The sequence below is a fragment of the Sturnus vulgaris genome, chromosome 4 (genome assembly GCF_052056855.1).
Source record: "Sturnus vulgaris isolate bStuVul1 chromosome 4, bStuVul1.hap1, whole genome shotgun sequence".
In the NCBI taxonomy this organism is placed as follows: Eukaryota; Metazoa; Chordata; class Aves; order Passeriformes; family Sturnidae; genus Sturnus; species Sturnus vulgaris.
In genome coordinates this window covers 59,432,750-59,452,506 of record NC_142246.1, presented here as the reverse complement: position 1 = coordinate 59,452,506, position 19,757 = coordinate 59,432,750, and the positions used below count along the sequence as shown (strand labels likewise).

Below are 19,757 nucleotides of genomic sequence, written 5' to 3'. Positions count from 1 at the left end.
ATTTACCAGCATCTTTTGTTCTTATTTTATCTAGATCTCCTGGGTAGCAGGCTGGAGAATGAGGGGGACAGCATTCTGCAGACACAAGCTTGCCTCTGTTACATTTGTGCTGGAAACGTGGATAAACTTGTTGCTTGTTGGACCAAAGTTCAGGATGGAAACAGCCCCTTGTCCCTTCAGGTTGGTAATTCTTTTAAAAAAGATGTTGGAAATAATAGACTGCAATCATTTGGCTCTTAAATTATCTAGTGTAGAGCTTTGCTTTCTGATGTACATCAGGATGCAAGCCTTTCTTTCTGGAAAAATAACACATAAATATGATACTGGAAAATGTGGCTCTTGTGCTTGCCTTGGTCTTTGGGTGTTTTACACTTCTTGTGTAAAATAATTCTAGTACTTAGTGTTTTGATAAAGAAGGGTCTTTGAGTGCTTGCATCTTTTGTGGTTAGGAAATACTTGGACTTTTCTACTTCTGGAAGTTCAGGAGAAGAAATCCAATGGAATTAGATTTAAATCTGGAGAGACAGCTGTAGGAAGGTTCTCATGAGAGTTTTCTCTAGGGGTTTGCCCATACAAAGCTTGGTTTCCAGCAGTGAAGTACATTCCTTCTAGCAGATATCTTGAGGGCATAGGGTTGATGAGTGGAATGAAGCAATAATAGAATATTTTATAATACAGTATTAGTTTCTTCCATCTGTTTAAGGCCTTTGAAGAACCAGTTCTAGTAAGTATTTACTTGACGATGCTGTGAGACTCTTTAGTTAATTGAAGGAACTGATATGTATCTGAGTTTGCTTCATGTCATTAACTCTCTGAATTATTAAAATAATTTGATTTTGAGGGCTTTAGTTACAGATTTACCTTCAGTTTGAATTTGCATTATGATTGCAGGGCTTCGGTCTCTCAGGCAATAAAACTGGAAAATATTGTTCAAGTCCTAATCAGGTGGCTTGTTTCCTATCATAGTGGGGTTTTATTCACTTGCCTTTTTTGAAGTGATGATTTGTAGGGAAAAACGAACTGTTAGAATACAATCTTTATTAGTAATGTATGGTTGAAATCTTTTGTGTGCTACACTCTCATTAAATCTCCTGTAAGATTTTAAAAAGGGCTTTAATTTTGGCAAATGAATATTTGTAGTATCCTTCAGCATAAATACACTAAGAAAAACATGAGAAAACCAAGCATTTAGGACTAGAAGGAAGCCCAACCAAGACCAGTTCTGGTGTTGGGAGATGTGCAAGGAAGGCAAGATAGAGAGTATTTCTGGTGAATATCAGGAAAACCATATTGCTGTAACAACCAGAAAACTATGGACAGCTCTTCCAAGGGAGTTTTTAGATCCTTTTAAGATGGATAAGAACTGACTTATTAAATCTTGTAAATAGACATGCAGCAGTGTGGCACTAGTAGTGGTGACAGGCGTGATGTTGTCTGTTTGCTCTGAGGCTGTCACCAGATAATTTTATGAAAGCATCCACTTGGTGGACATGTTCGGTGCTGTTGGGGCCCTGAAATCTTGTTTAATAAAAGCAGGGGTTTTTAGCTCTGCTGTTAGAAGCTGCTTGGTAGGTGGTTGCTGTTCTGTCCTTTGGGAACAGCCGTGCCTTTGGTGCAGCTGTGGCTTTTTGGGAAACCTGCACTTGGCTTGGGCTCCCCACTGAGTGAGAAGGGTCCTGCCAGGGACAGTCTTTAGCCAGGACCTATTTCACTTCGTTGTTCTCACTTGTGGGTGGGTTTTTCCCCTCCTGATCTTTCAGGATTTAATAGAGAAGGTCGTGATCCTGCGCAAAGCCGTGCAGCTCACGCAGGCTGTGGACCCGAATGCCATGGGTGCCCTTTTGGCTGAGAAGATGAGCCAGTATGCCAACCTCCTGGCTGCTCAGGGAAGCCTGGCTGCAGCACTGACCTTCCTCCCTGCCAACACCAACCAGGTATGGGCCTTCGGGCTCTTTGCTCCCTCTCTGTCTGTGAACAGGTGTGCCTCAAGCAGAGGTCTCTGCACGGTGCAGTTCGGCATTAGGACTGCCACTTGACATGCACCTTGGAATGTGACAGTCAGGCTGTTCCCCTCACCCTGCACTGGCCCTGCTGAGCTGGCAGACATGCACAGACTTCTGCTCCCTCTTGGTTTCACACCCTTGTGCCTGCAGGCAGTGACTGCCAAAGGGCGTCCCTCTTGTAAGCCAAACATGGCAAATGAAATGACATTAACATTTGGTTGTTCTCTTCTGACTTCCCATCTTCCATCAGCTGGTTCTTATGGACAGGCTGGTTTGGGAATGACGCAGGCAGTTGTAAGGCAGTTCCAATGGCCTCATGTCTCATGCAGAAAAGACTTTTTCCAATGGAATAAAGCAGAGCAGGCTTCTGAGGGAGCTCATCAGTGAGTGGCCACTCAGCCTCTTGGTGTGATGCACTGTGTGTCAGGCAGTGCATTTCAGCTGCCTTCGCTGTCCTTTTCTGATTGCAGCCAAACATCGTGCAGCTACGGGACAGGCTTTGCAGAGCCCAAGGGGAGCTCCCAGCGGGACAGGACGGCCTCAAGGGACCATATGAGAGAGAGCCCATGCCCAAAGGGCGAGCTGGCCCTGTGGCTGGACGGATGCAGGCGCCCCAGGCACCAGCCCAGCAGTATTACCAGCAGGTAAATGGGCTTTGGCAATAAGGGAGGGGCGTGCTGCTTGAGTTTTGCAGAGTGATGGATGTAATAATTTTTTTCCTTTCTCTTGGTCTGAGGCTGTGTGACAAACCTCTACTGAGAGCCTTGTGTGGAAGGTCACTGGTGCTTCCTTTCAGTCAGCATAGATGCCTCCTTTACTCCTCATCTGGAATGGAAACATCCTTTAAACACCTTGTCAAGTAGCCTGCTTCTGAAGATTAGGCGTTTCCCCCCTTTGTTTGGCAATGTGCTTCAGTGCCAAGGACAGCTGTGTGGGAGAGCACTGCAGGAGTTCTGTGTTTCCTCTCACAGTCCCTGATGTTGTCCCATCCCTGCGGGCCTTGGGGCTTGCTCATGCTGCTCACCAGCCTCTTCTAGGGTGGATTATTCCCACCCCTGGCTCCGATTTTGGCTGCAGAAGCTGCTGAGCAGTGGCTATAGCAAACTGAGGGCACTTTTCTGCAGCTGTGGGTACAGCCTGCTGTGAAAACACCTTCCCAGCCAGGTGTAAGGGAACCTGGGCTGGTGGGGAGGCTGAGAATGAGCTGTGCTGAAAGAAAAACCTGGTGAGTATGAGACTAATAAGGGAGCTGTGCAGGGAGGAAGAGGAGAAATGGGGGAGGAAAATTCTCTGGTTTAGCTCTAAACTGAGGATGACACTGCAACAGAACACCCTGGCCATCAGGGTGATGTGGTGTGTTGGGCAGCCCTTGGCTCTGTGTGTGCTTAGAGAGCACTGCCAGGTCTCTAATCTCCCAGCACAGCACTGCAGCTCATCTAACCCCCTCTAGGTACTCTGGGCTGGGCTTTTCTGAGAGCAGAGCTGTGTTAGGGCTGTGAGCATTCTCTTTATGCAGAGATTGGCACAAACAGAGATCTCTTGTCTGTGATGCCTCCAAGCACTGCCTGCCAGAAAACTCAGGCTGGGAAGAAAGAAGGGTTGAAAGGTTGGGGAGGAGTTGGGCATTCTTGATATCAGCAGTAGTGTGTGCCTCTGCCTTCTCTCCAGGGTGTTAGCAAGGTATATTTCAGAAGGGACAAAGCCTTCATTCAGGATTTACCTTGCCAACCCCATTGCATATGATTTTAAATGTATCATCTTTAATAATCAAGTCTGCTCTGCTGTCTGTGTCTTTGGCCTTCCTCCTTGTAACCAATGAGTTGCCTTGAGAAGCAAAGCTGTATGTTTCCTGTTTGGCTCTGGAGAATAACAGCTCACCTCTAGATATTGAGACATGAGCAATGCTTTTTTTAAACCAGAGTTCCCTCTTTCGCCTTCTGTTTCCAGAATGCCTCAAGCAATTATTTCAGCAAGGCCTGCTCGTTAATTAAAGGCTAGGTGTATCACAACCCCATGAGTTCACTGGGAGTTACAACTCCCTATGTTGCTGGCTTTTCAGGGAGCTCATCCTCGGCAGGAAGGGCTTGAAGGGGATAGGTGTCAGTCAGGTTCCCAGCTGATGAACCAGAATGTAGAGACATGACATGTTTGAGTCTTAGGGTACTTGCTTTGTTTGACTTCCTTTTAAGAAAGCATGTGTGTAGGACTTGTTCAAGCTTGAGGCAGCCTTTGTTTAACTGCTGTCCCAAATAGGAACACGTTCTTAACACTTGGATTCCTTTCAGCATGGTTTTGTTGAACCTTCTTTTTCATCTGAATAAACCAGGCGTGAAGGGGGATGAACAAGTCTTTTTAGATACTGCAGTGATGAGTTATGCAGGCATTAGCAGTGGCTGTTGTGCAGCTGACTGCACCATTAGCTTAGCACTGCATGGGGTTAGAGACAGATAGACTGAAGCCAGCTGAGCCAGCCAGGGCTCTAGGGTCACAACTTTCCCTCTGCATATATCCTTGAACCCCAGCCACGTGTCCTGCTGTTGGGCAGCATGCCCACTCCTTGCTCAGGAATGTCACAGGCAGAGGAAGTTCTTGATTCCTGTCCCATCAGAAAGGTAGGAGTGGTTGTATGGAATTGAAGCCGTTTGGAGTAGCAAAGAAGGAAGATGGAGGAAAGGAGCTATGGGAGACTGGCTGGGAAGCAATTACCATTATGATATCTATTTGTGCATGTGCAAGAGCTGAATATCAGTTTTTAACCTTTTAAAATTATATTTTAACCTTTTTAAATTCATTTGAAGCTCAGTTTAAACAGGCTCCTTTTGTGTGAGGCATATGTTTCAATTTAACAGGGAACCTGGGGCTTGCAGCTGTGGTTAGTGATGCTCGCTGTCATGGACCAGTGTTGGGGGGGCTTCTGCAGTGGGAAAGTGTGATGAAAGATGGAGACCTGGCTGACTGGCACTCATAACACTGCACTTGCTCCACAGCCTATTGCAGCTGCAACTCCACTGTGCTTCTTCCTCACTTTGCAATTCACTTTGGCTCCAGTGCACAGTGATTTTTGTCTGTCTTGAATGCAATTCCCTTCTTCCTCTGACATTTTATGGCTGTTACAAGTGCCAGCATGCAAACCTTCTTGCATTCAGTTCTTTGCATCTTGTTTTGTGAAACCCTTTAGACTTTTTTATTGTTTTGTTTTCCATGATTGGTATTTCTTTGTTCAATTCAGGTTAGAATTGCCCCTACTGTCACTACCTGGAGTAACAAAACTCCTACTGCCCTTCCCAGCCATCCTCCTGCAGGCTGTCCCTCTGACACACAGGTATAACCTTCATTATTCCTCTCTGAGCCTCTGCTCCACCCCAGTATGTCCCCTGGTGTAGTCTGTGTGCTTGGCACAGTCTGATACAGATAGATGGAAGGAGCAGCTCCCATGTGGGCTCTGGTTTTACTCCTCTGCATCTCCTTACTTTTTTTTTCACCAACGCCCAGATGAGTGGTACTGAAAAGTCTTGAGTGGGAGCTCAGTGTGACCTGAGTCTCCCCAACCTTTGCCCTACGCTGGAATATTTGAAGTATAATTTTTCCTTTCCCCCTTTTCCGTGGAGATTAGAAGCTTCGGAGTTACCATTTAAGTTTAGTTGAAAGATGGCAGAGTGCTCTTGGGCTGCCTGAACATCAGGCGGCACTGGCAGGGAGCTCTTCCTTGTGCAGGCAGGTGTGTGCTGCTCTGCTTGCTGCTGAAGTCACTGCACATCCAGCTGTGCTTTCGGTGCTGTGCTAGGCACCCTAAGGTACTTGGGTGGTTGGAGGCATTTTCCCCTGTGCTGATGATTCCCTTCTTCCAGGGAATGTGATTTCAGGCCTTGAAACATGAATTCATCATTTTGCTGCAGTCCTACTTCAGCACTGCATTACCATTGCTGATTAAATCCTGTCTCTCCCAACCATTTTTCCTGTAATTTTTTTTTTTGACAGGGGGACAACCCACCTCCTCCAGGATTTATCATGCCAGGTGCTGTTGGCCCCAGCATGCCACCACAGCAAGCCACATCTTCCAACTACAGCATGTACTCACAAGCAGGAGCACGGCCAGCGTACCCACAGAGTGAGTGACAGCAGCTTCCCCTTCTCCCTCCTGCCCAGGTGGGCCAGCATTAACTCAGGGATAACCAGTCCCCTCCTTGTGGCTGGGAGTGTTTAGACCACAGCAGTCCCACAGTTCTTGCAGGGTGGGGAAAAAGGTGAGGTGTCATCTGAGGGTTGTCGTTTCTTGGTGGGGTCCAGGCATCAGACATTCTCTGTCAAACGTTCCCCCTAAGCTCTCAGACTCACTCCTCACCTGGCCTTGCCCAAGGTTGTGCTAGGGGCAGAAACTCCAAAGTCTGAGTCCTGGGAAAGCAGCACAGGCCTGGTAAAGAGAGACACAGGTCATCTGTGTGCAGCCAGGCCATCCATTTCTCTTTGTGGCTCCATGGAAATGGGAGACAGGATGAAGAAATGAGGGCAGTAGTAGAGGAGAGTGAAGAAGGGGGCAGAGCCCTGACTCACTTAAAGCAGGGACTGAAAGTACTGGCATGAGGGAGGAAAAATGGCCATAGATGGGCAGAGGCAGTGAAATTAGACTGCAGGGCCCACAGTGAAATAAAGGCTGTGAGCTTACATTCCCTTCCAGAATCTGTATTCATTTCCTTGACCTAAGTTTTCCCTTTATGAAAACCTCAGACAGGGGTTTCCTTTCTTTGAGAGCCCCTGTGAGGATTGCAGTGGTCCAGAAAACAGCAGTGTCCTTGTGTCCCAAGCAGCACGGTGGCTCTGGGCTGGAGGTGTGGGGAGAGCAGCAGTTCTTTGAGCCAAGGCCATATTCTCTGTGCCTCTCTGCTCCCAGTGACAGGCTGGGCATTTGAGCACTCCTACAAGTGCAGGCAGAGTTGTGGGAGCCAGGATTTGGCTGGGCAGGTAAGTGGTTTTGGGAGGTAGGGGCATGAAGAGAGGAGAGTCAAGTGCAGAAGGAAGCAGAGGCAGATGGAGCCTGCTGCTCTGTTATGAACTCACTGACCGACTGTTTTTTCTCCCTGTTTGTAGCGTATCAGGCCACACAGCAGTACTCCTCTGGAACAGGGGGACCAGCTCTCTATCAGCCTCAGCAGCCTATTGCTGCCCCTGCTTCAGCCTCTTACCCCAGCCCTGCCCCTAACACCACCCCTTCCTACCTGCCCTCTGCCCCCTCCATGCCCTCCCCGCTGTACCCCGGGCAGCCTCAGCCCTCCCCAACGAGCCTGAATCCCGTCTCTTCCTTCCCTGTTCCTCCTTCTGGCACATCCTTTCAGCATGGCAGGCCAGGACCTCCAGCAACTTCTGTGGCTTATGCATTACCTACTGGACCAACAGGTACTCTGCCTGCAACCAGTGACCTTCCTGCATCCCAGAGAACAGGTCTGCGCTTGGACAGGGGGGCAGGCAGGGAGGAGGGAGGGGTTTGGTCTTCACCCACTCAGTTAAATATACACTTTTTTCCTTGTGAATGCTCTGTAAAAAGTTGGCTTTTGCTTAGACATCAGTTCAAAGCATTTCTAAACCATGTCATCAGCCCTGTGTATCTGTAATAGGACTGTGTTGCTGCACTGAGCAACATGAGCAGTCACCTTTCCCTGGTGAGCCAGACCTTGCCACAGTCACAGAGCTTTTGTCTTACCCAAGACAGAATGCTACAACAGGCTTGGCATGATGCTCTTGTATACCATGAATGGATCATGGCTTAATTTTAACATTGGTGTCAGAGCCTGCATTGTGACTGGAGAGCAAAGTACAAAAATGAGCAAGTTTTCCTAATCGCTGTAGACAAGATGATCACAATTCTCATCGCTGAATGATTTTGCAGATGTGATTTGTCTGTGTCCCTGGCTCTTGAGCAGCCTTTTAAGCCTGGGATTGGCAGAATATTTAATTCAAACAGCATTTCCTATCTCTCTTTCATTATTTTGTCCCTAACCTCTTACTGCAATGGGATTTATTGTGGCTGCAAATGCCTTAAAAGATAATCAGAAGTGATTTAGAAATGCTTTTACATGTCTCTTCCCTGAATGTCAATTAAAAGCATGTGTGTGTGGCTGACACTTAGGAGCATGTTGGAGCATGCTTGGTGAGAGAGCTGAGGTGGGGTTCTATGTCTGCTTGTGACTGCCTGGGTGTCACTGCTGTGGGACAGTGACCTCGCCTGCCATAACAAACCTGTCCCTTCACTTAGCAGCCTGTGAAACAGCAGCTTTGCATGTCAGACAGTGCAGGAAGAATCAGCAGTCCTTTTCTAAACCTGCTCCTGAAAATCCTTCACATCCAGATGGTCCAGCTGAAGAGTCAAGGAGCAGATCTGGGAAGCAGAGGGTGCAGGGAATACTTGGCAAGATTTGAGGCATGTTTTGGGGATGTCTGCTCTGCTGACAGGCCCTAATGTGCCCACTGTCTTATTTTAAAAGTCTGTTAGGGATGATGCTATGCAGAAAAGGCATTTTGCCTTTGGCAGCATGAATTCTTTAAGTAGGTGCTCCTGTTGGTGTCCTTGAGGCTGGCAGCTCACAAACCCCCTTGTGTTTGGGGGAAAAGTGAATGCTTTTGCTATGTGTTTTGCTGGTGTAGGACTACCAGAGTTGCATCCACCACACAGCCAGATTTGGCCTCCTTTCTGGTTTTGGAGGAGCTGTATTGTGGCTTCTCCTGACCCCGTGTTATAGGTCATGTCAAACTTGAATCTCTAAGCCAGAGGAATTATTAAATTGGATGGAGGGAGAGATGTTGGATAGAGTTCTAGGCCTGGGATGTCAAGCAGCACATTATAATGCAGACAGCATAGCTTCTGCACTTCCAAATAAATGCAAGGAACAAGAAAATGGTTCTTTCTTACCCATTTTACTACTCAGCTTGCATCACTGGCAGGCACTTTGGCTCTGCCACTTGCCTAGTTTCTTGCAGTGATGTGACATAGTCCACATGGCATGCTCAGAGTGGGTGAAGCTCTTTTCAGAGTTAAAAGTTGTTCATACTAGGCTTTTAATCAAACTTTGAGAACTATCAATACTACTTCTGTTTTTCTCAGCATCTATGGTGAGCAGGGTAGCCAGTACAAAGTGTCAGACCTTCAGGAACCCAGACTTGGGCATTGCCTCTGATTTCTGCAGCCTTAGGCTGAAATGCAGAGGTGGACTGCAGGATTTGGTGAAGTGCTGAGCCCAGGATGGCTCATGCACACACACAAGTGATGATTGCAGCTGGAGAACTGGAAAAAAGACAAAGTGTGTCTGAAGAGCACACTCTGTTCTCTTCCAGTGTTTAGATTACACCTTTCAGAAAGCATACCAACAGGAATGAAAAAACCCTTGTTTTCTAAGTGCAGTAATGACAGTGTGCATGCTTTATATGCTTAACCACCAACACATTTTCTGAGCAGCTGCACTGCCTAGTGGGGGATGCCTTGGCATGAAATCCTGTAGAACCACACAGATCCACAGCCAGAAGTAGATCTCACCTGTAACTCTGAGTGTTCTGGTGCAGTGGTGCTGATCCTGGCAATGAAGTGGTATGCTGTTGTGTATGGTGATGATCTAATCTGGCAACATCATGCTTCACTTTGCAGTTGTGACTCATTTAAAGGCAGGAGTAAGGGAGGAAGGAAAAAATATCTCAAATCTGAAGTCTTGACAAGCACCTGTAAAGATGCATGTAAAAAGGAAGAGTTCTGTAAATATTTTCTGTTTTTCTGCAAAGGCACATAACATCAGTATGTGATGTGAGTTAAGCTATGCTTGAAGCTTCTGTAAGCAAGAAAAGCCCACATTTAATTTTATTTTCAACCCCTCTCACTTTGTTTTGTGATAGATCTTAGAACCCACTTTCAAGGGAGTTCTAATTTTCAGCGTATTGAATCTTATTTGAAAATGCAGTAGAGCAATACTGACCTGAAGGAAGGATTTGCACCAGAAGTATGAGCAGGCCAACCCCAGGGACAAGAGTTATCCCCAAAGCTCCTTTCTTCTTTGGAATGGAGAGGGCTTTATTGGCTACATTTTGCCATTTGGGTTGTTGCTCAGTCTGAGCAGGCAGTGTGTCTTTTTGTGTGAGTGTAAAGTTGATGTGCAAACATACTCGTGTTGCTGGGCTGCGTGCAGATTTGAGAGTGTGCCTTGGTTTGAGAAAATACTTGGGAAATCCACCTTGAGGTGAAGTACTTAAAGCATCTCTTGAAAAGCTTTCTGGAATGATAAAATAGTATTGAGGAGATTGTGGCTAGGAGTAATGGTCTGTCAGCTGCACTGGACTAGAAAATAACACCAAAAGAGATAAGAAAAAGGGCCAGATCGCTGCAATATTTGTTATAAACAACTAGAAACACTGATTTGCTGCATGGAAAGAGCAACAGGCTTGTTTTGGGGGAAGGTGGACATAAGCAATTCCATAAGGGGTTTGAACAAATGACTTGTCTCCAAGCTGGCATTGTAATTAGGTTAGGTGGTTTTTTTTCTGCTGATGCATGTTGTGAAACTAAATTGCTGGTCAAAAATTAAAGACCGACTGCTTTATTATTTTTGAAGAAAATTTTTTTTTTAGTTACCTTTGCATTTTGTCTGCAGAAAGTCTACCATCTCAAGACCAGGCCTCTCCCTTCGCAGGTGAACTAGGTACCACCTAACCTGAAAATAATTACAGCCACTACATGAAATTTATTGAACAAACATCAATTATGCAAATGTTCTTCAGCAAACATTAAGTGTGATGCTGTTTGCCAATTAGACTTTAATCAAATTGATTTTTAATTCCTTAATTGAAACCAATAACAATATATTTGGAGTTTTTAACCACAGAATCAAAGTACTTTTAAATATTTTCCTTTTTCTTGTGCAAATTATTCCAGGAACTTAACAGCAGTAAGAGTCTGGGAGATTTTCTTAACGTGCTACTCCTGTCAGTTAGATTCCATGTATCTGAAATACTCTGGGATTTTCCGGATAGAGAGGAATAGAGGAGGCTACCAGGAGATGGCACTGCTTTGGTTAAAGAGAAAGCAGATGTGAAAGGGGTTTTAAATAGTTTTTAATTTACCCCTTTAACAAAAGCCTGGGAGCAAATGAAATTTCAGATAAATTGAGCAAATTCTGCACTAATGTTAACATGTGTTAAGGTAAATTTGTCATCTGCTAAGTGAAAAACACTGTGGTGAAAAAGTCCATTGAGTAGGGATTTGGTTTTGTTGGCTTTTTGTGGCTTTGTGCAACAAATCCTTATTACTCGGGGAGGTGGTGGTAATGCCTGGATGTAATGCTGTGGGCTTAATTCCATGTGCTCCATGAGGAGATGGGCAGCTTTCTAATGCACTAGTGGGAGCTTTGGGGTGCAAATCTCACAGCTGCAGGGGGCTTGCTTTCTTGGGAGAGCAGAAGGTTTGGTGCAGAGCAACACCCTAGACTTGGAGTCAATCTGCTCAGGCATCCTCTGTGCTTCCAGTTTCAAACCGTCCCTGGTACAGAAAGCCAGATTTTTCCACCTTGCTCAAGCAGCTCTGCTCTGATTTGGGGTACAAAGCATGCAAAACCATGCTGTAGCTGGCAGGGGAAAGCTGGGTTTATTCTATGTTTCCAAGGTGACTGGGTGAACCTGAAATGCTCAAGGCCTCTTATGCCTCTTCTTTTTGTGTGGTGTTTTGTGTGGTGTTGCTGGGGAACTGTACAAATGTCCTGGAAAAGCTCTCTTCACATACACAGTGTGTGTAGCAGAGCGTTTTTGGACATGGTAGGCCCTCTTTAAGGGCATGTCTGCTCAAAGCTCTTTTTTCCTGCAAGAGAAGAAAAAGTTAATTATTAAGTTATTAACTTGAGAACAGTTGGTCAAGATCCCAAACCTTGCCCAGTGGGTGCGGAGCCCAAAGGGTCTGATGGCAGGGATGTTGGGAGGCTCTGGCTGGTACAGGAGATGTTCTGGCCCTCAGGCAAGGGCAGAAGAGCAGGCAGGTCAGGGCAGGCTCTGCCAGTAGAGCCATGACATGGATGTGGTCCAGTTCAGCTTAAGAAGGCATCACTGCCCTCCTCCCAGGTACTTAGAGTCTCTGTTTTCTTTCTGTCCCAGGGCCTCAGAACGGCTGGAATGATCCTCCCACCCTGAACAGAGCTGCCAAGAAGAAGAAGGTACTCTAGGTTACCTCAACACATCTGAGTGCTGGTCACTTGAAAAACAAGAGTTGAAGCTGCTCCTGGGAAACGTGTTGGCAGGATAAGGAAAGAGAAGGGATAGCAGCAAACAAAAGCTGCATCTCATGAGCCGAAATGGCCTTTATGTCTCTCTAATATGTGTTATCCCTCTCAAAATATCTAAGCCTCTAAAAGAGATGGTGGGGTTTTGCTGAAGTTGTGGTTGTTTATAACAACATTGTTCATGGTTTGAAGCAAATGCTTCTGACTGTTTCCATCTGCAGTAAAGTAGCAGAGTTTTGCAGGAGATGATACTTGGGCAAAATGAAGAGGCTGTGCAAACTGTTATAGATTATTGACGTTGCTGGAGCTGAAAGCAATTTATCCTGATTAAGGGTCTGACCCTGAGAGATCTGTTGAGAATAAGACAATTTCCATGATGGAGATAATGTAGTTTTGCAAAATGGATTTAAATTGCAGCAGGGCAGGATAATTGGGAACACTTGGCAAAGAGCAGAGTGAGCCTTTTCATCCCCTGGTGCTGCTTGTAGCCTGTAGTACCTCCACAGCAGTGAGTATTACCCACCACTCTGACCCTGGGAAGCAAGAGTTAGTCTGGAGCATGTAAAGTGTGGGGGGAACAAAATATTAGAACAGCCAAGATAAAGTCTGGGTAAAGGCAGAAGTCTTCCTTGCCCTTTGGGTTCTGGTCTCTGCAGTTCAAGGTGAAGAAGCTTTTGGAGGCTGAGTAGAGAGCTCTTAGTGTCAGAGTAACTGCTGGAGCAGAGAGCTCAAGAAGCAGCCTCCTGCACATAGGGTTTTTGCTACTTCTGTGTGTGTTACAGCCAAAATTTCTGCCACAGCCAAGCTTGCGGGTTGGTTCCTTCTAAATGGCGAATGTGTTTGTTGCATTCCCTGTTGGGTATTTAACAAATCTGTCAGTTGTGTTTCTATGTTTGTTTCCCTTCTGTCCACTGTCTGAGGACTGGTTTAGGATATTATAAAATGACTCACCACATGGACTATTATAAAATAGAAGAAATGTCTGGCATTTCAAGCCATAATTTTCAGCTGTTTTTGTCCTAACTAGGAATTTATTCACCGCTCAAAAGTTTATTGCTGTCATTCATTTCTTTTATAATTGACTTTGTTGCTGGATTGGGATTTTTTTTTTCTGCTGTCCCAAACCACTAGCTTAATTCTAGCATCATTCATTCAGAGTTCTGTAATCTTCCCTTTTTTTTCCCCATGCACACCCAAAGACATGTGTGTATTTCCATGGAAGCCCTTTCTGTTTTGATTCCTGCATGATGTGTAGCAGTAGTTCACTTTGTTTCTTCCCTCTAACGAATGTTTGTGAAACACCCTGTGTAAAGACTTGCAGATGCTCAAGGATGAATCTGAAATGCCCTAGTAATCTTAGCCTTAGTGCAGACCTGTGTGCCAGAAGCTTGAAAGGCTTTCAGAAGCTTTACTGGGGCATGTTGCTGGCTGTGACCTACGTACTGCATGGACAAAAATACACCCTTGAAAGTGAGACACAAAAGTCTAAATATAATGACCCAATAGTAAGAATAGATGTAGGTGTGGGTTAGTTTTCTAATAGTGCTGGTCTGCCAAGCCTCTGGGTTGGAGGGAGGGTGGATTTGATTCGAGGTGGCTGCACTCAGCTCTTGTGGCCAGGGGCAGGCAGGGCTGCCCCAAGGCACTTCTTACTGTGCAGACAGAGGGATGGGCTTGGTTATCCAGAGTGAAATTGTGTTGTCTGCCTCTATTTCTGTATCCAGCGCTCCCAATTACTGTGGTTTGGGAAGTCTGTAAGAGCTGGGTGTTGTGCTATGCCTGCAGCAGTCACACCAACATAAATGCCCTGCTTTTTTCCTTTTTTCCCCAGGTCCCTGACAACTTCCTGCCTCCAGTCCCCATCACCTCCCCCATCATGAACCCACTGGCAGATCCACAGTCTCAGCTGCAGCAGCCCCAGGCTCCAGCACCACCCAGCAGTGCTCCCAGCTTCCAGCCTCCACACCTCCCTGCAGGGCAGATGGTGCTGCAGGGTGGCTTCCAGCCTGCTTCCCAGCCCCTGGGGCCATCCATCATGCCACCCACTGTTTCCAAACCCAGCACGGAGGGGGCCCCGGGGGCCCCAATTGGAAATGCCATCCAGGTAACGTAGCCCCAGCCCTGCGTGGGTTTGCTTGTTCATCAGTAGAGCTGTCCAGGCTTTTCTTGTAGCCACAAAGTATACTGTGGAGTTTCTAGGCACTGGCTTTGCACCGTGCTGGCATTTTGTTACTGTAAAGTCCCCCTAGATGCCACTAATCCTCTAGTCAGTAGGGGCCAACAAGCTGCTTCCTTCTACAACTTTCACAGCTGCCTAGAGGGAGCAACAGCAGGTGCTGGTAAAGTCACCTCCACACACCCACAGGGAAGAAATAGGAGTTGTGCCAAGCTAGGTAATAATGCCACTTGCTTTAGCTGAAAACAACATGTGGGCACAGTGACCTGGAAAAGCCTCCCCTGTTCTCTGTTGCTCAGCACGTGCAGGCACTGCCAACAGAGAAGATCACCAAGAAGCCCATCCCTGAGGAGCACCTTATTCTGAAGACAACGTTTGAAGCTCTCATCCAGAGGTGCCTGCTGTCTGCCTCCGATCCGGTAGGTGATTTCTGTGACTTGGGATTTCTGATAACAAACTCATTTCAAAGGGAAACAACAGTTACCTGGGAAAGGGAAGGTAACAGCTTTAACACAACCACTGGAGCTGGATAGGAAAAACATTTCCTATGACAGCCAGTACCTTGTAAATGAGCTAACCCTCCCAAAGCTTCTCATTTATTTTTCACAGCCAGTAAAGAGCATGCCACCACAAAGCCTGATTGTTCAGCTCGTGCCTGTCACATGCTAAAAGGTGGTGCTGGTGGTGTGCAGAATTTGTGCACTGAATTTGCTCGATCTTGTCAGTTCAGTATCACTCAATTGCTCAAAAACCTTTATTTCAAGGCTGCAGAGTGCATATATATGTGTGTGTGTATGTTGGTATGTATATATAGTGTATTCTTCATTCCCTTTGACCTTTTCTTCCTCTAAGTGCCTCTTCCTCCAGACAGACAAAGAAAGCAAAAGCATTCCACTCATATCTGCACCTGGGGATTGCTTTTCTGCTCTGCTAACACATTTTGCTTGCTTCTTGTTAAGTGTCCCTGATTTTCTTAGGCAGTGAAAGTGTTTCAGCCCACAGAGACAAGAGACACCACCCTGACTGTACACATCAGTTGTTGTCAGAGCAAATACAGGCACTGCTCAGCTATTACATTCTAAAGGGGAAGATGGGAGTGGGAACTAAAGAGTGAGGAGAACAACCAGTTTGCACTTCCACCTAATTGCTTTGGCTGGAGAAATGTCTTGCTGTTTCCTAGACGCAATTTATTCCTCTCTGTCCTAGCTGACCATCTGTAAAATGAAAATAGCATGTGCAGCTTTCCGTGGGTTTTGAAACAAATGTTCTGTGGTCATGCATGTGAGAATTAGGCAATCCAAAAGAGCTGGAGGTTTCTTACCTGCTCCTCCTGGGGTATTTTATCCTTAGATATATCAGTTCCTTGATGACATAACTGCAGCTGAGGCGTTTTCTGCATGTGGTCCAAGGTCTATGTGCTGTGTTCTCCTTTATGCCATCTGAACAGCTTTCCCTAATTTCTAGCACAGCAAGCAGCCAACAGTTGGTCTTCACCCTTGAGCTAGAGCATTCCCACAGGCTTTATTTTCTCCAGGCAATTATTTAATCCAGAGAAATGTTTCCAGTTGCCAGGGAAAATGACAATTATCCTAAGTGAAGATGGATTAATGCACAGACTGATTTAGGAGGAAATTCCATTACTCTTGTGCACTGATGCCATTTCTGTTGACAGCATCGTTTTTGTACTCCTGCAATTGTAATCTTGATGCTTTATTACTGTTTTATTACTCTGGAGCAAAACCTAAAATTTCAGATGTTATTTTTTAAAAAAGTGGATAAAAATTCGTTTCTCCAGCAGCTGCAGCTCCAGGTTAAATGTACTGAGTGGGGTTATTTTAAGAGCCTTTGGTGGCAAAATAAATCCAGGCACATCAGTGGGTGGTTTACTTTATAAAAGTCATGGAAGCACAAAGTGTCTGTAAGGACAGATTGGGTTAGGCTATTAGTTTTTCTGTTGACACTAAAAACTTGCAGACAAACTGCTGGCTTTACTAATCACATGAGGAAAAATATAATTAGGATTTGTCAAAAATGATGAGTGAGTTGTACACACTTAGAACTGGAGAATCTGCATGTGCCCTTAAGCTCTCACTAATGTTTCTGGATACTTCATTCCAGTAAGAATTTTATCCAGTTACGCTTTTTCAGTGAACCATAGAAGAAAAAAAACTGTGCTGCAACTCAGAATTCTGTCACTTTTCTTATCAGCTATGCCAGTGGGATTTGCAAATGACCAGTGGCTTTTGGGGTGCACCTGTACAGTTTTCTGTTTTCTGTTGACAACTGAAGTGTTTACATGTGGAGAACTACAGTCATGTGGTCTTTCCAGCAAAATCAGGGGAGGAGGATACAGAACAAAGAATCCAAATGATGTGTGTTAGGAAAATGTTGTTGAGAAGGGAATTTGATGTGCTGCATGGACTTCCTTGCAATGATACCAGATGGGGTTCTTAAAATCGCTGTGCTTTAATGTGTTTATTTGTCTTGCAGCAAACCAAGAGGAAACTGGATGATGCAAATAAACGCCTGGAGTTTCTGTATGACAAACTTAGGGAACAGACAGTAAGTTCTGTTTTACTTCCCCCCACCCTTCAGTCATGTATGGCCAATGAATTCATTGCTGCAATACTACTTCTGCAGTATGTAGCAGGTGCTCATTTTTTCTTCAGAAGTGTGCTCCAAATCCATTTATTGGAAGTTTGCATGGATTTCTTAGAAAACAGCCAGTTACTGTGCTTGGCCCCACATGCTTGTGCAGACTTTGCAGTTGTTTTGGGGTCATGTCATGAGTTTTATGGTGCTGTGCTGAGGCAAAGAGCAGAGCTCCTTGCAGCAGGCACCGTTTCTCTGCTCCAGGCAGGAGCTGAGACACACAGCCTGGGGTCAAAACAGAACCCAGGGGATTTGGATGTTGGAGGCTCACTGACTTCACTGGAAGGCAGATGTGCAAGTACTTTGAAGATCTGGTAATTTTTCCAAAGGCTTCCAGGAGGCTTTGGCAGAATAAAGGACTGTGCTTAAATGTCTTAGTACCTTAAGATTAGAGTGATGTAATCCTCTTCTTGTCTGGCCATGTTTGCTGAGCAATTACCCTTACCCAAAGGCATGAAAGCTCAGTAGGTTTTTCTGGTGCCAAGAGTCTAACACCCCAGGGAATTGCATCCAGGGGCTGGCAGGGAAGGCTTGCAAGGTGTAGCAATGCTGCAGAGAAGGTCCATTCCGGATGAAGTCTATTGTTAGACTTCCCAGTGACTCTTACCTATGTGGTGCATCTCCAAAGAAAGGAACTGAGTGCTGCACCTTCCTGAGGGCCGAGCACCACACCCAGAATTTTCTCTTTTTTTAGTTTTTCCTTTGTGCTGACCTGCCTTGCCTGCCTTCCTTGCAGCTCTCTCCAACCATCATTAGTGGCCTGCACAACATCGTGAAGAGCATCGAAACCCGCAACTACCAGGAGGGACTGAACATCCACACACACATCGTCAGCACCAGCAACTTCAGCGAGACCTCTGCCTTCATGCCAGTCCTGAAGGTTGTCCTCACCCAGGCCAACAAGCTGGGGGTGTGAGGCAGCCCTGCCCTTGCAGAGCCCTGGTGGTTGCTTTCCCAAAGAAGTGCATTTCTACGGCAGACATGCAGGAAATGGACCAAACGCTCGTCCTCACAGCATGGCGCAGTAGAGCTGACAATGGCATTACACTCTCCCTGCAAAGTACTTTGTTCTAGAAGGGCTGTGGAGCCCTGGTGCTTTACTTCTTATTTTAATCCTTTTCCCATCCCTAACGACTCTCATCTACAAATAGTATATTTAATGGATGATGTCCCACGTTGTCAATTTTTAGGTGCATGTTACGCTGCTAAACAGTGGCTTTTAATAACAGATGTATGTGTTGAAACAACAAGATAGGTGTATTGTACCCTGAAACAGATTATTCCCTTCCACCCACCCCACTGTTCCTTATCCACCAGATTAAAAACGGTCTGATCAGGTTACAAGTGTATTCGGTCTTTCATTTTATGAAGCTGCTTGCAGTAATGTTATTACAATTTACATGTTAAATAGCTTAATTGTGCACTGGGGCAAATGAACAAAATAAAAGCTAATATGATATTTTCAATCAATTTATTAAAAGTTTCCTTTATGAAGTGCAGTGGAGAGATTTTTGAACTGGAGTACAGTGGGACTGCTTTCTGTTGTGTCTTGAGCATGAGAATAATTTTGTTTTTCTTTTTATCACTAAAAGGTCTGTGTAGAACACCAAGATCAGCAGTTGGAAGAATTGTCTGGGTTTGGGAAACAAAAGAAGCAGTTTTACATGAAAACAACCTAAAATATCAGTGCTGTGGAATGTAGATTTGGCAATGCATACTGCAAGAAATAATAACAATGTAAATCACTGCTGATTTCCGTGATTTCAAACAGATTTGTTAGGCAAAACAGATTTATTTCCTTTCCAGTATTTTCTTACTTCATAAGCTTTTAAGATTGGTAACTCAAGGCTCCAGCTTGGAGTTACCTTATTTTAGGGGTTTAAACAACAATTTGGAGGAAATTTTTGATCTAGGTAATAACTTTCTAAGAAGTGTTAGAAGTATTCTTGTATAAGTGTACTTATAGCAGTGTGTTCAGCACCTCTGTCTTGATTCAAGGTAGAAAAGAAATTTTAAAAGAGCACATTCAAAGGTAAACAGGAGTAAAATAAATTTTAAAACACCCCTCAACAGGGTGAAAAGCAGCTGTGCTGAGGTGGCCTGTGCTTTCTGTGATGCACTGCTCAGCAAGGAAAACAAAAAGCAATCTCAATACTTAAGGACCAAACCAGCAGATAGGAGGTAAGGCTAGAGGAATTCAGGAGCTGGCCTTGCATATGCTCTCTGAGTATTTTTAGGACTTCTGGGCATGGAGCAGGACTGGTGGTGTGCACTGGCACTTGTGAAGAACAGGTATGGGTCATATTTTGGGAAGCTGGCTGTTCCTGGCAGTGACAACTGGGGAGATGGATGTTGGTGGCAGAAGAGCATGCCTTCCACTTGTGGGCAAGAGCACTGCTGTAAACTGGAAGCTCATAAGTTGGGAACAAGAGTGGCAGGATGTGAGGGTAATTAGCTGGGAATATCTCCTGTGTAAGATAAGGCTTTGTAAAAGCCAGTGAATGTTTAGTGACACAAACCTTCATGAGACTTGCATCCATGTCAAAGAGGATGCCAAATGAGAAGGGACTCGGCAAGGCACACATGCCAGGGACAGGACTGAAGAGTTTATTTAATGGGAAGAAATTAAGTAAATTTTTCTTGTTCCCCTTGTGAAGAGCACAAGGGAATCAGGTTGATTGGACCTAG

At 45.4% G+C, this 19,757-nt stretch overlaps 1 protein-coding gene across 5 annotated transcripts in view; it reads left to right on the top strand.

The window, feature by feature from the left end:
* Positions 1–18,535, top strand: part of SEC31A (SEC31 homolog A, COPII component) — a 39,010-nt gene extending 20,475 nt beyond the window's left edge. For 2 of the 5 annotated variants that reach the window (XM_014880544.2, XM_088164029.1), the window contains exons 18-28: positions 35–180; positions 1,761–1,934; positions 2,474–2,647; positions 5,982–6,111; positions 7,089–7,439; positions 10,628–10,675; positions 12,117–12,175; positions 14,073–14,345; positions 14,717–14,836; positions 16,908–16,979; positions 17,806–18,535. In XM_014880544.2, coding sequence (XP_014736030.2) covers positions 35–180; positions 1,761–1,934; positions 2,474–2,647; positions 5,982–6,111; positions 7,089–7,439; positions 10,628–10,675; positions 12,117–12,175; positions 14,073–14,345; positions 14,717–14,836; positions 16,908–16,979; positions 17,806–17,985 — 1,727 coding nt within the window. In that variant the 3' untranslated portion in view covers positions 17,986–18,535. The remainder of the gene's footprint in view (positions 1–34; positions 181–1,760; positions 1,935–2,473; positions 2,648–5,981; positions 6,112–7,088; positions 7,440–10,627; positions 10,676–12,116; positions 12,176–14,072; positions 14,346–14,716; positions 14,837–16,907; positions 16,980–17,805) is intronic. The other 3 variants (XM_088164031.1, XM_088164030.1, XM_088164032.1) reach the window with 3 other exon arrangements.
* The last annotated feature ends 1,222 nt before the right edge of the window (positions 18,536–19,757 follow it).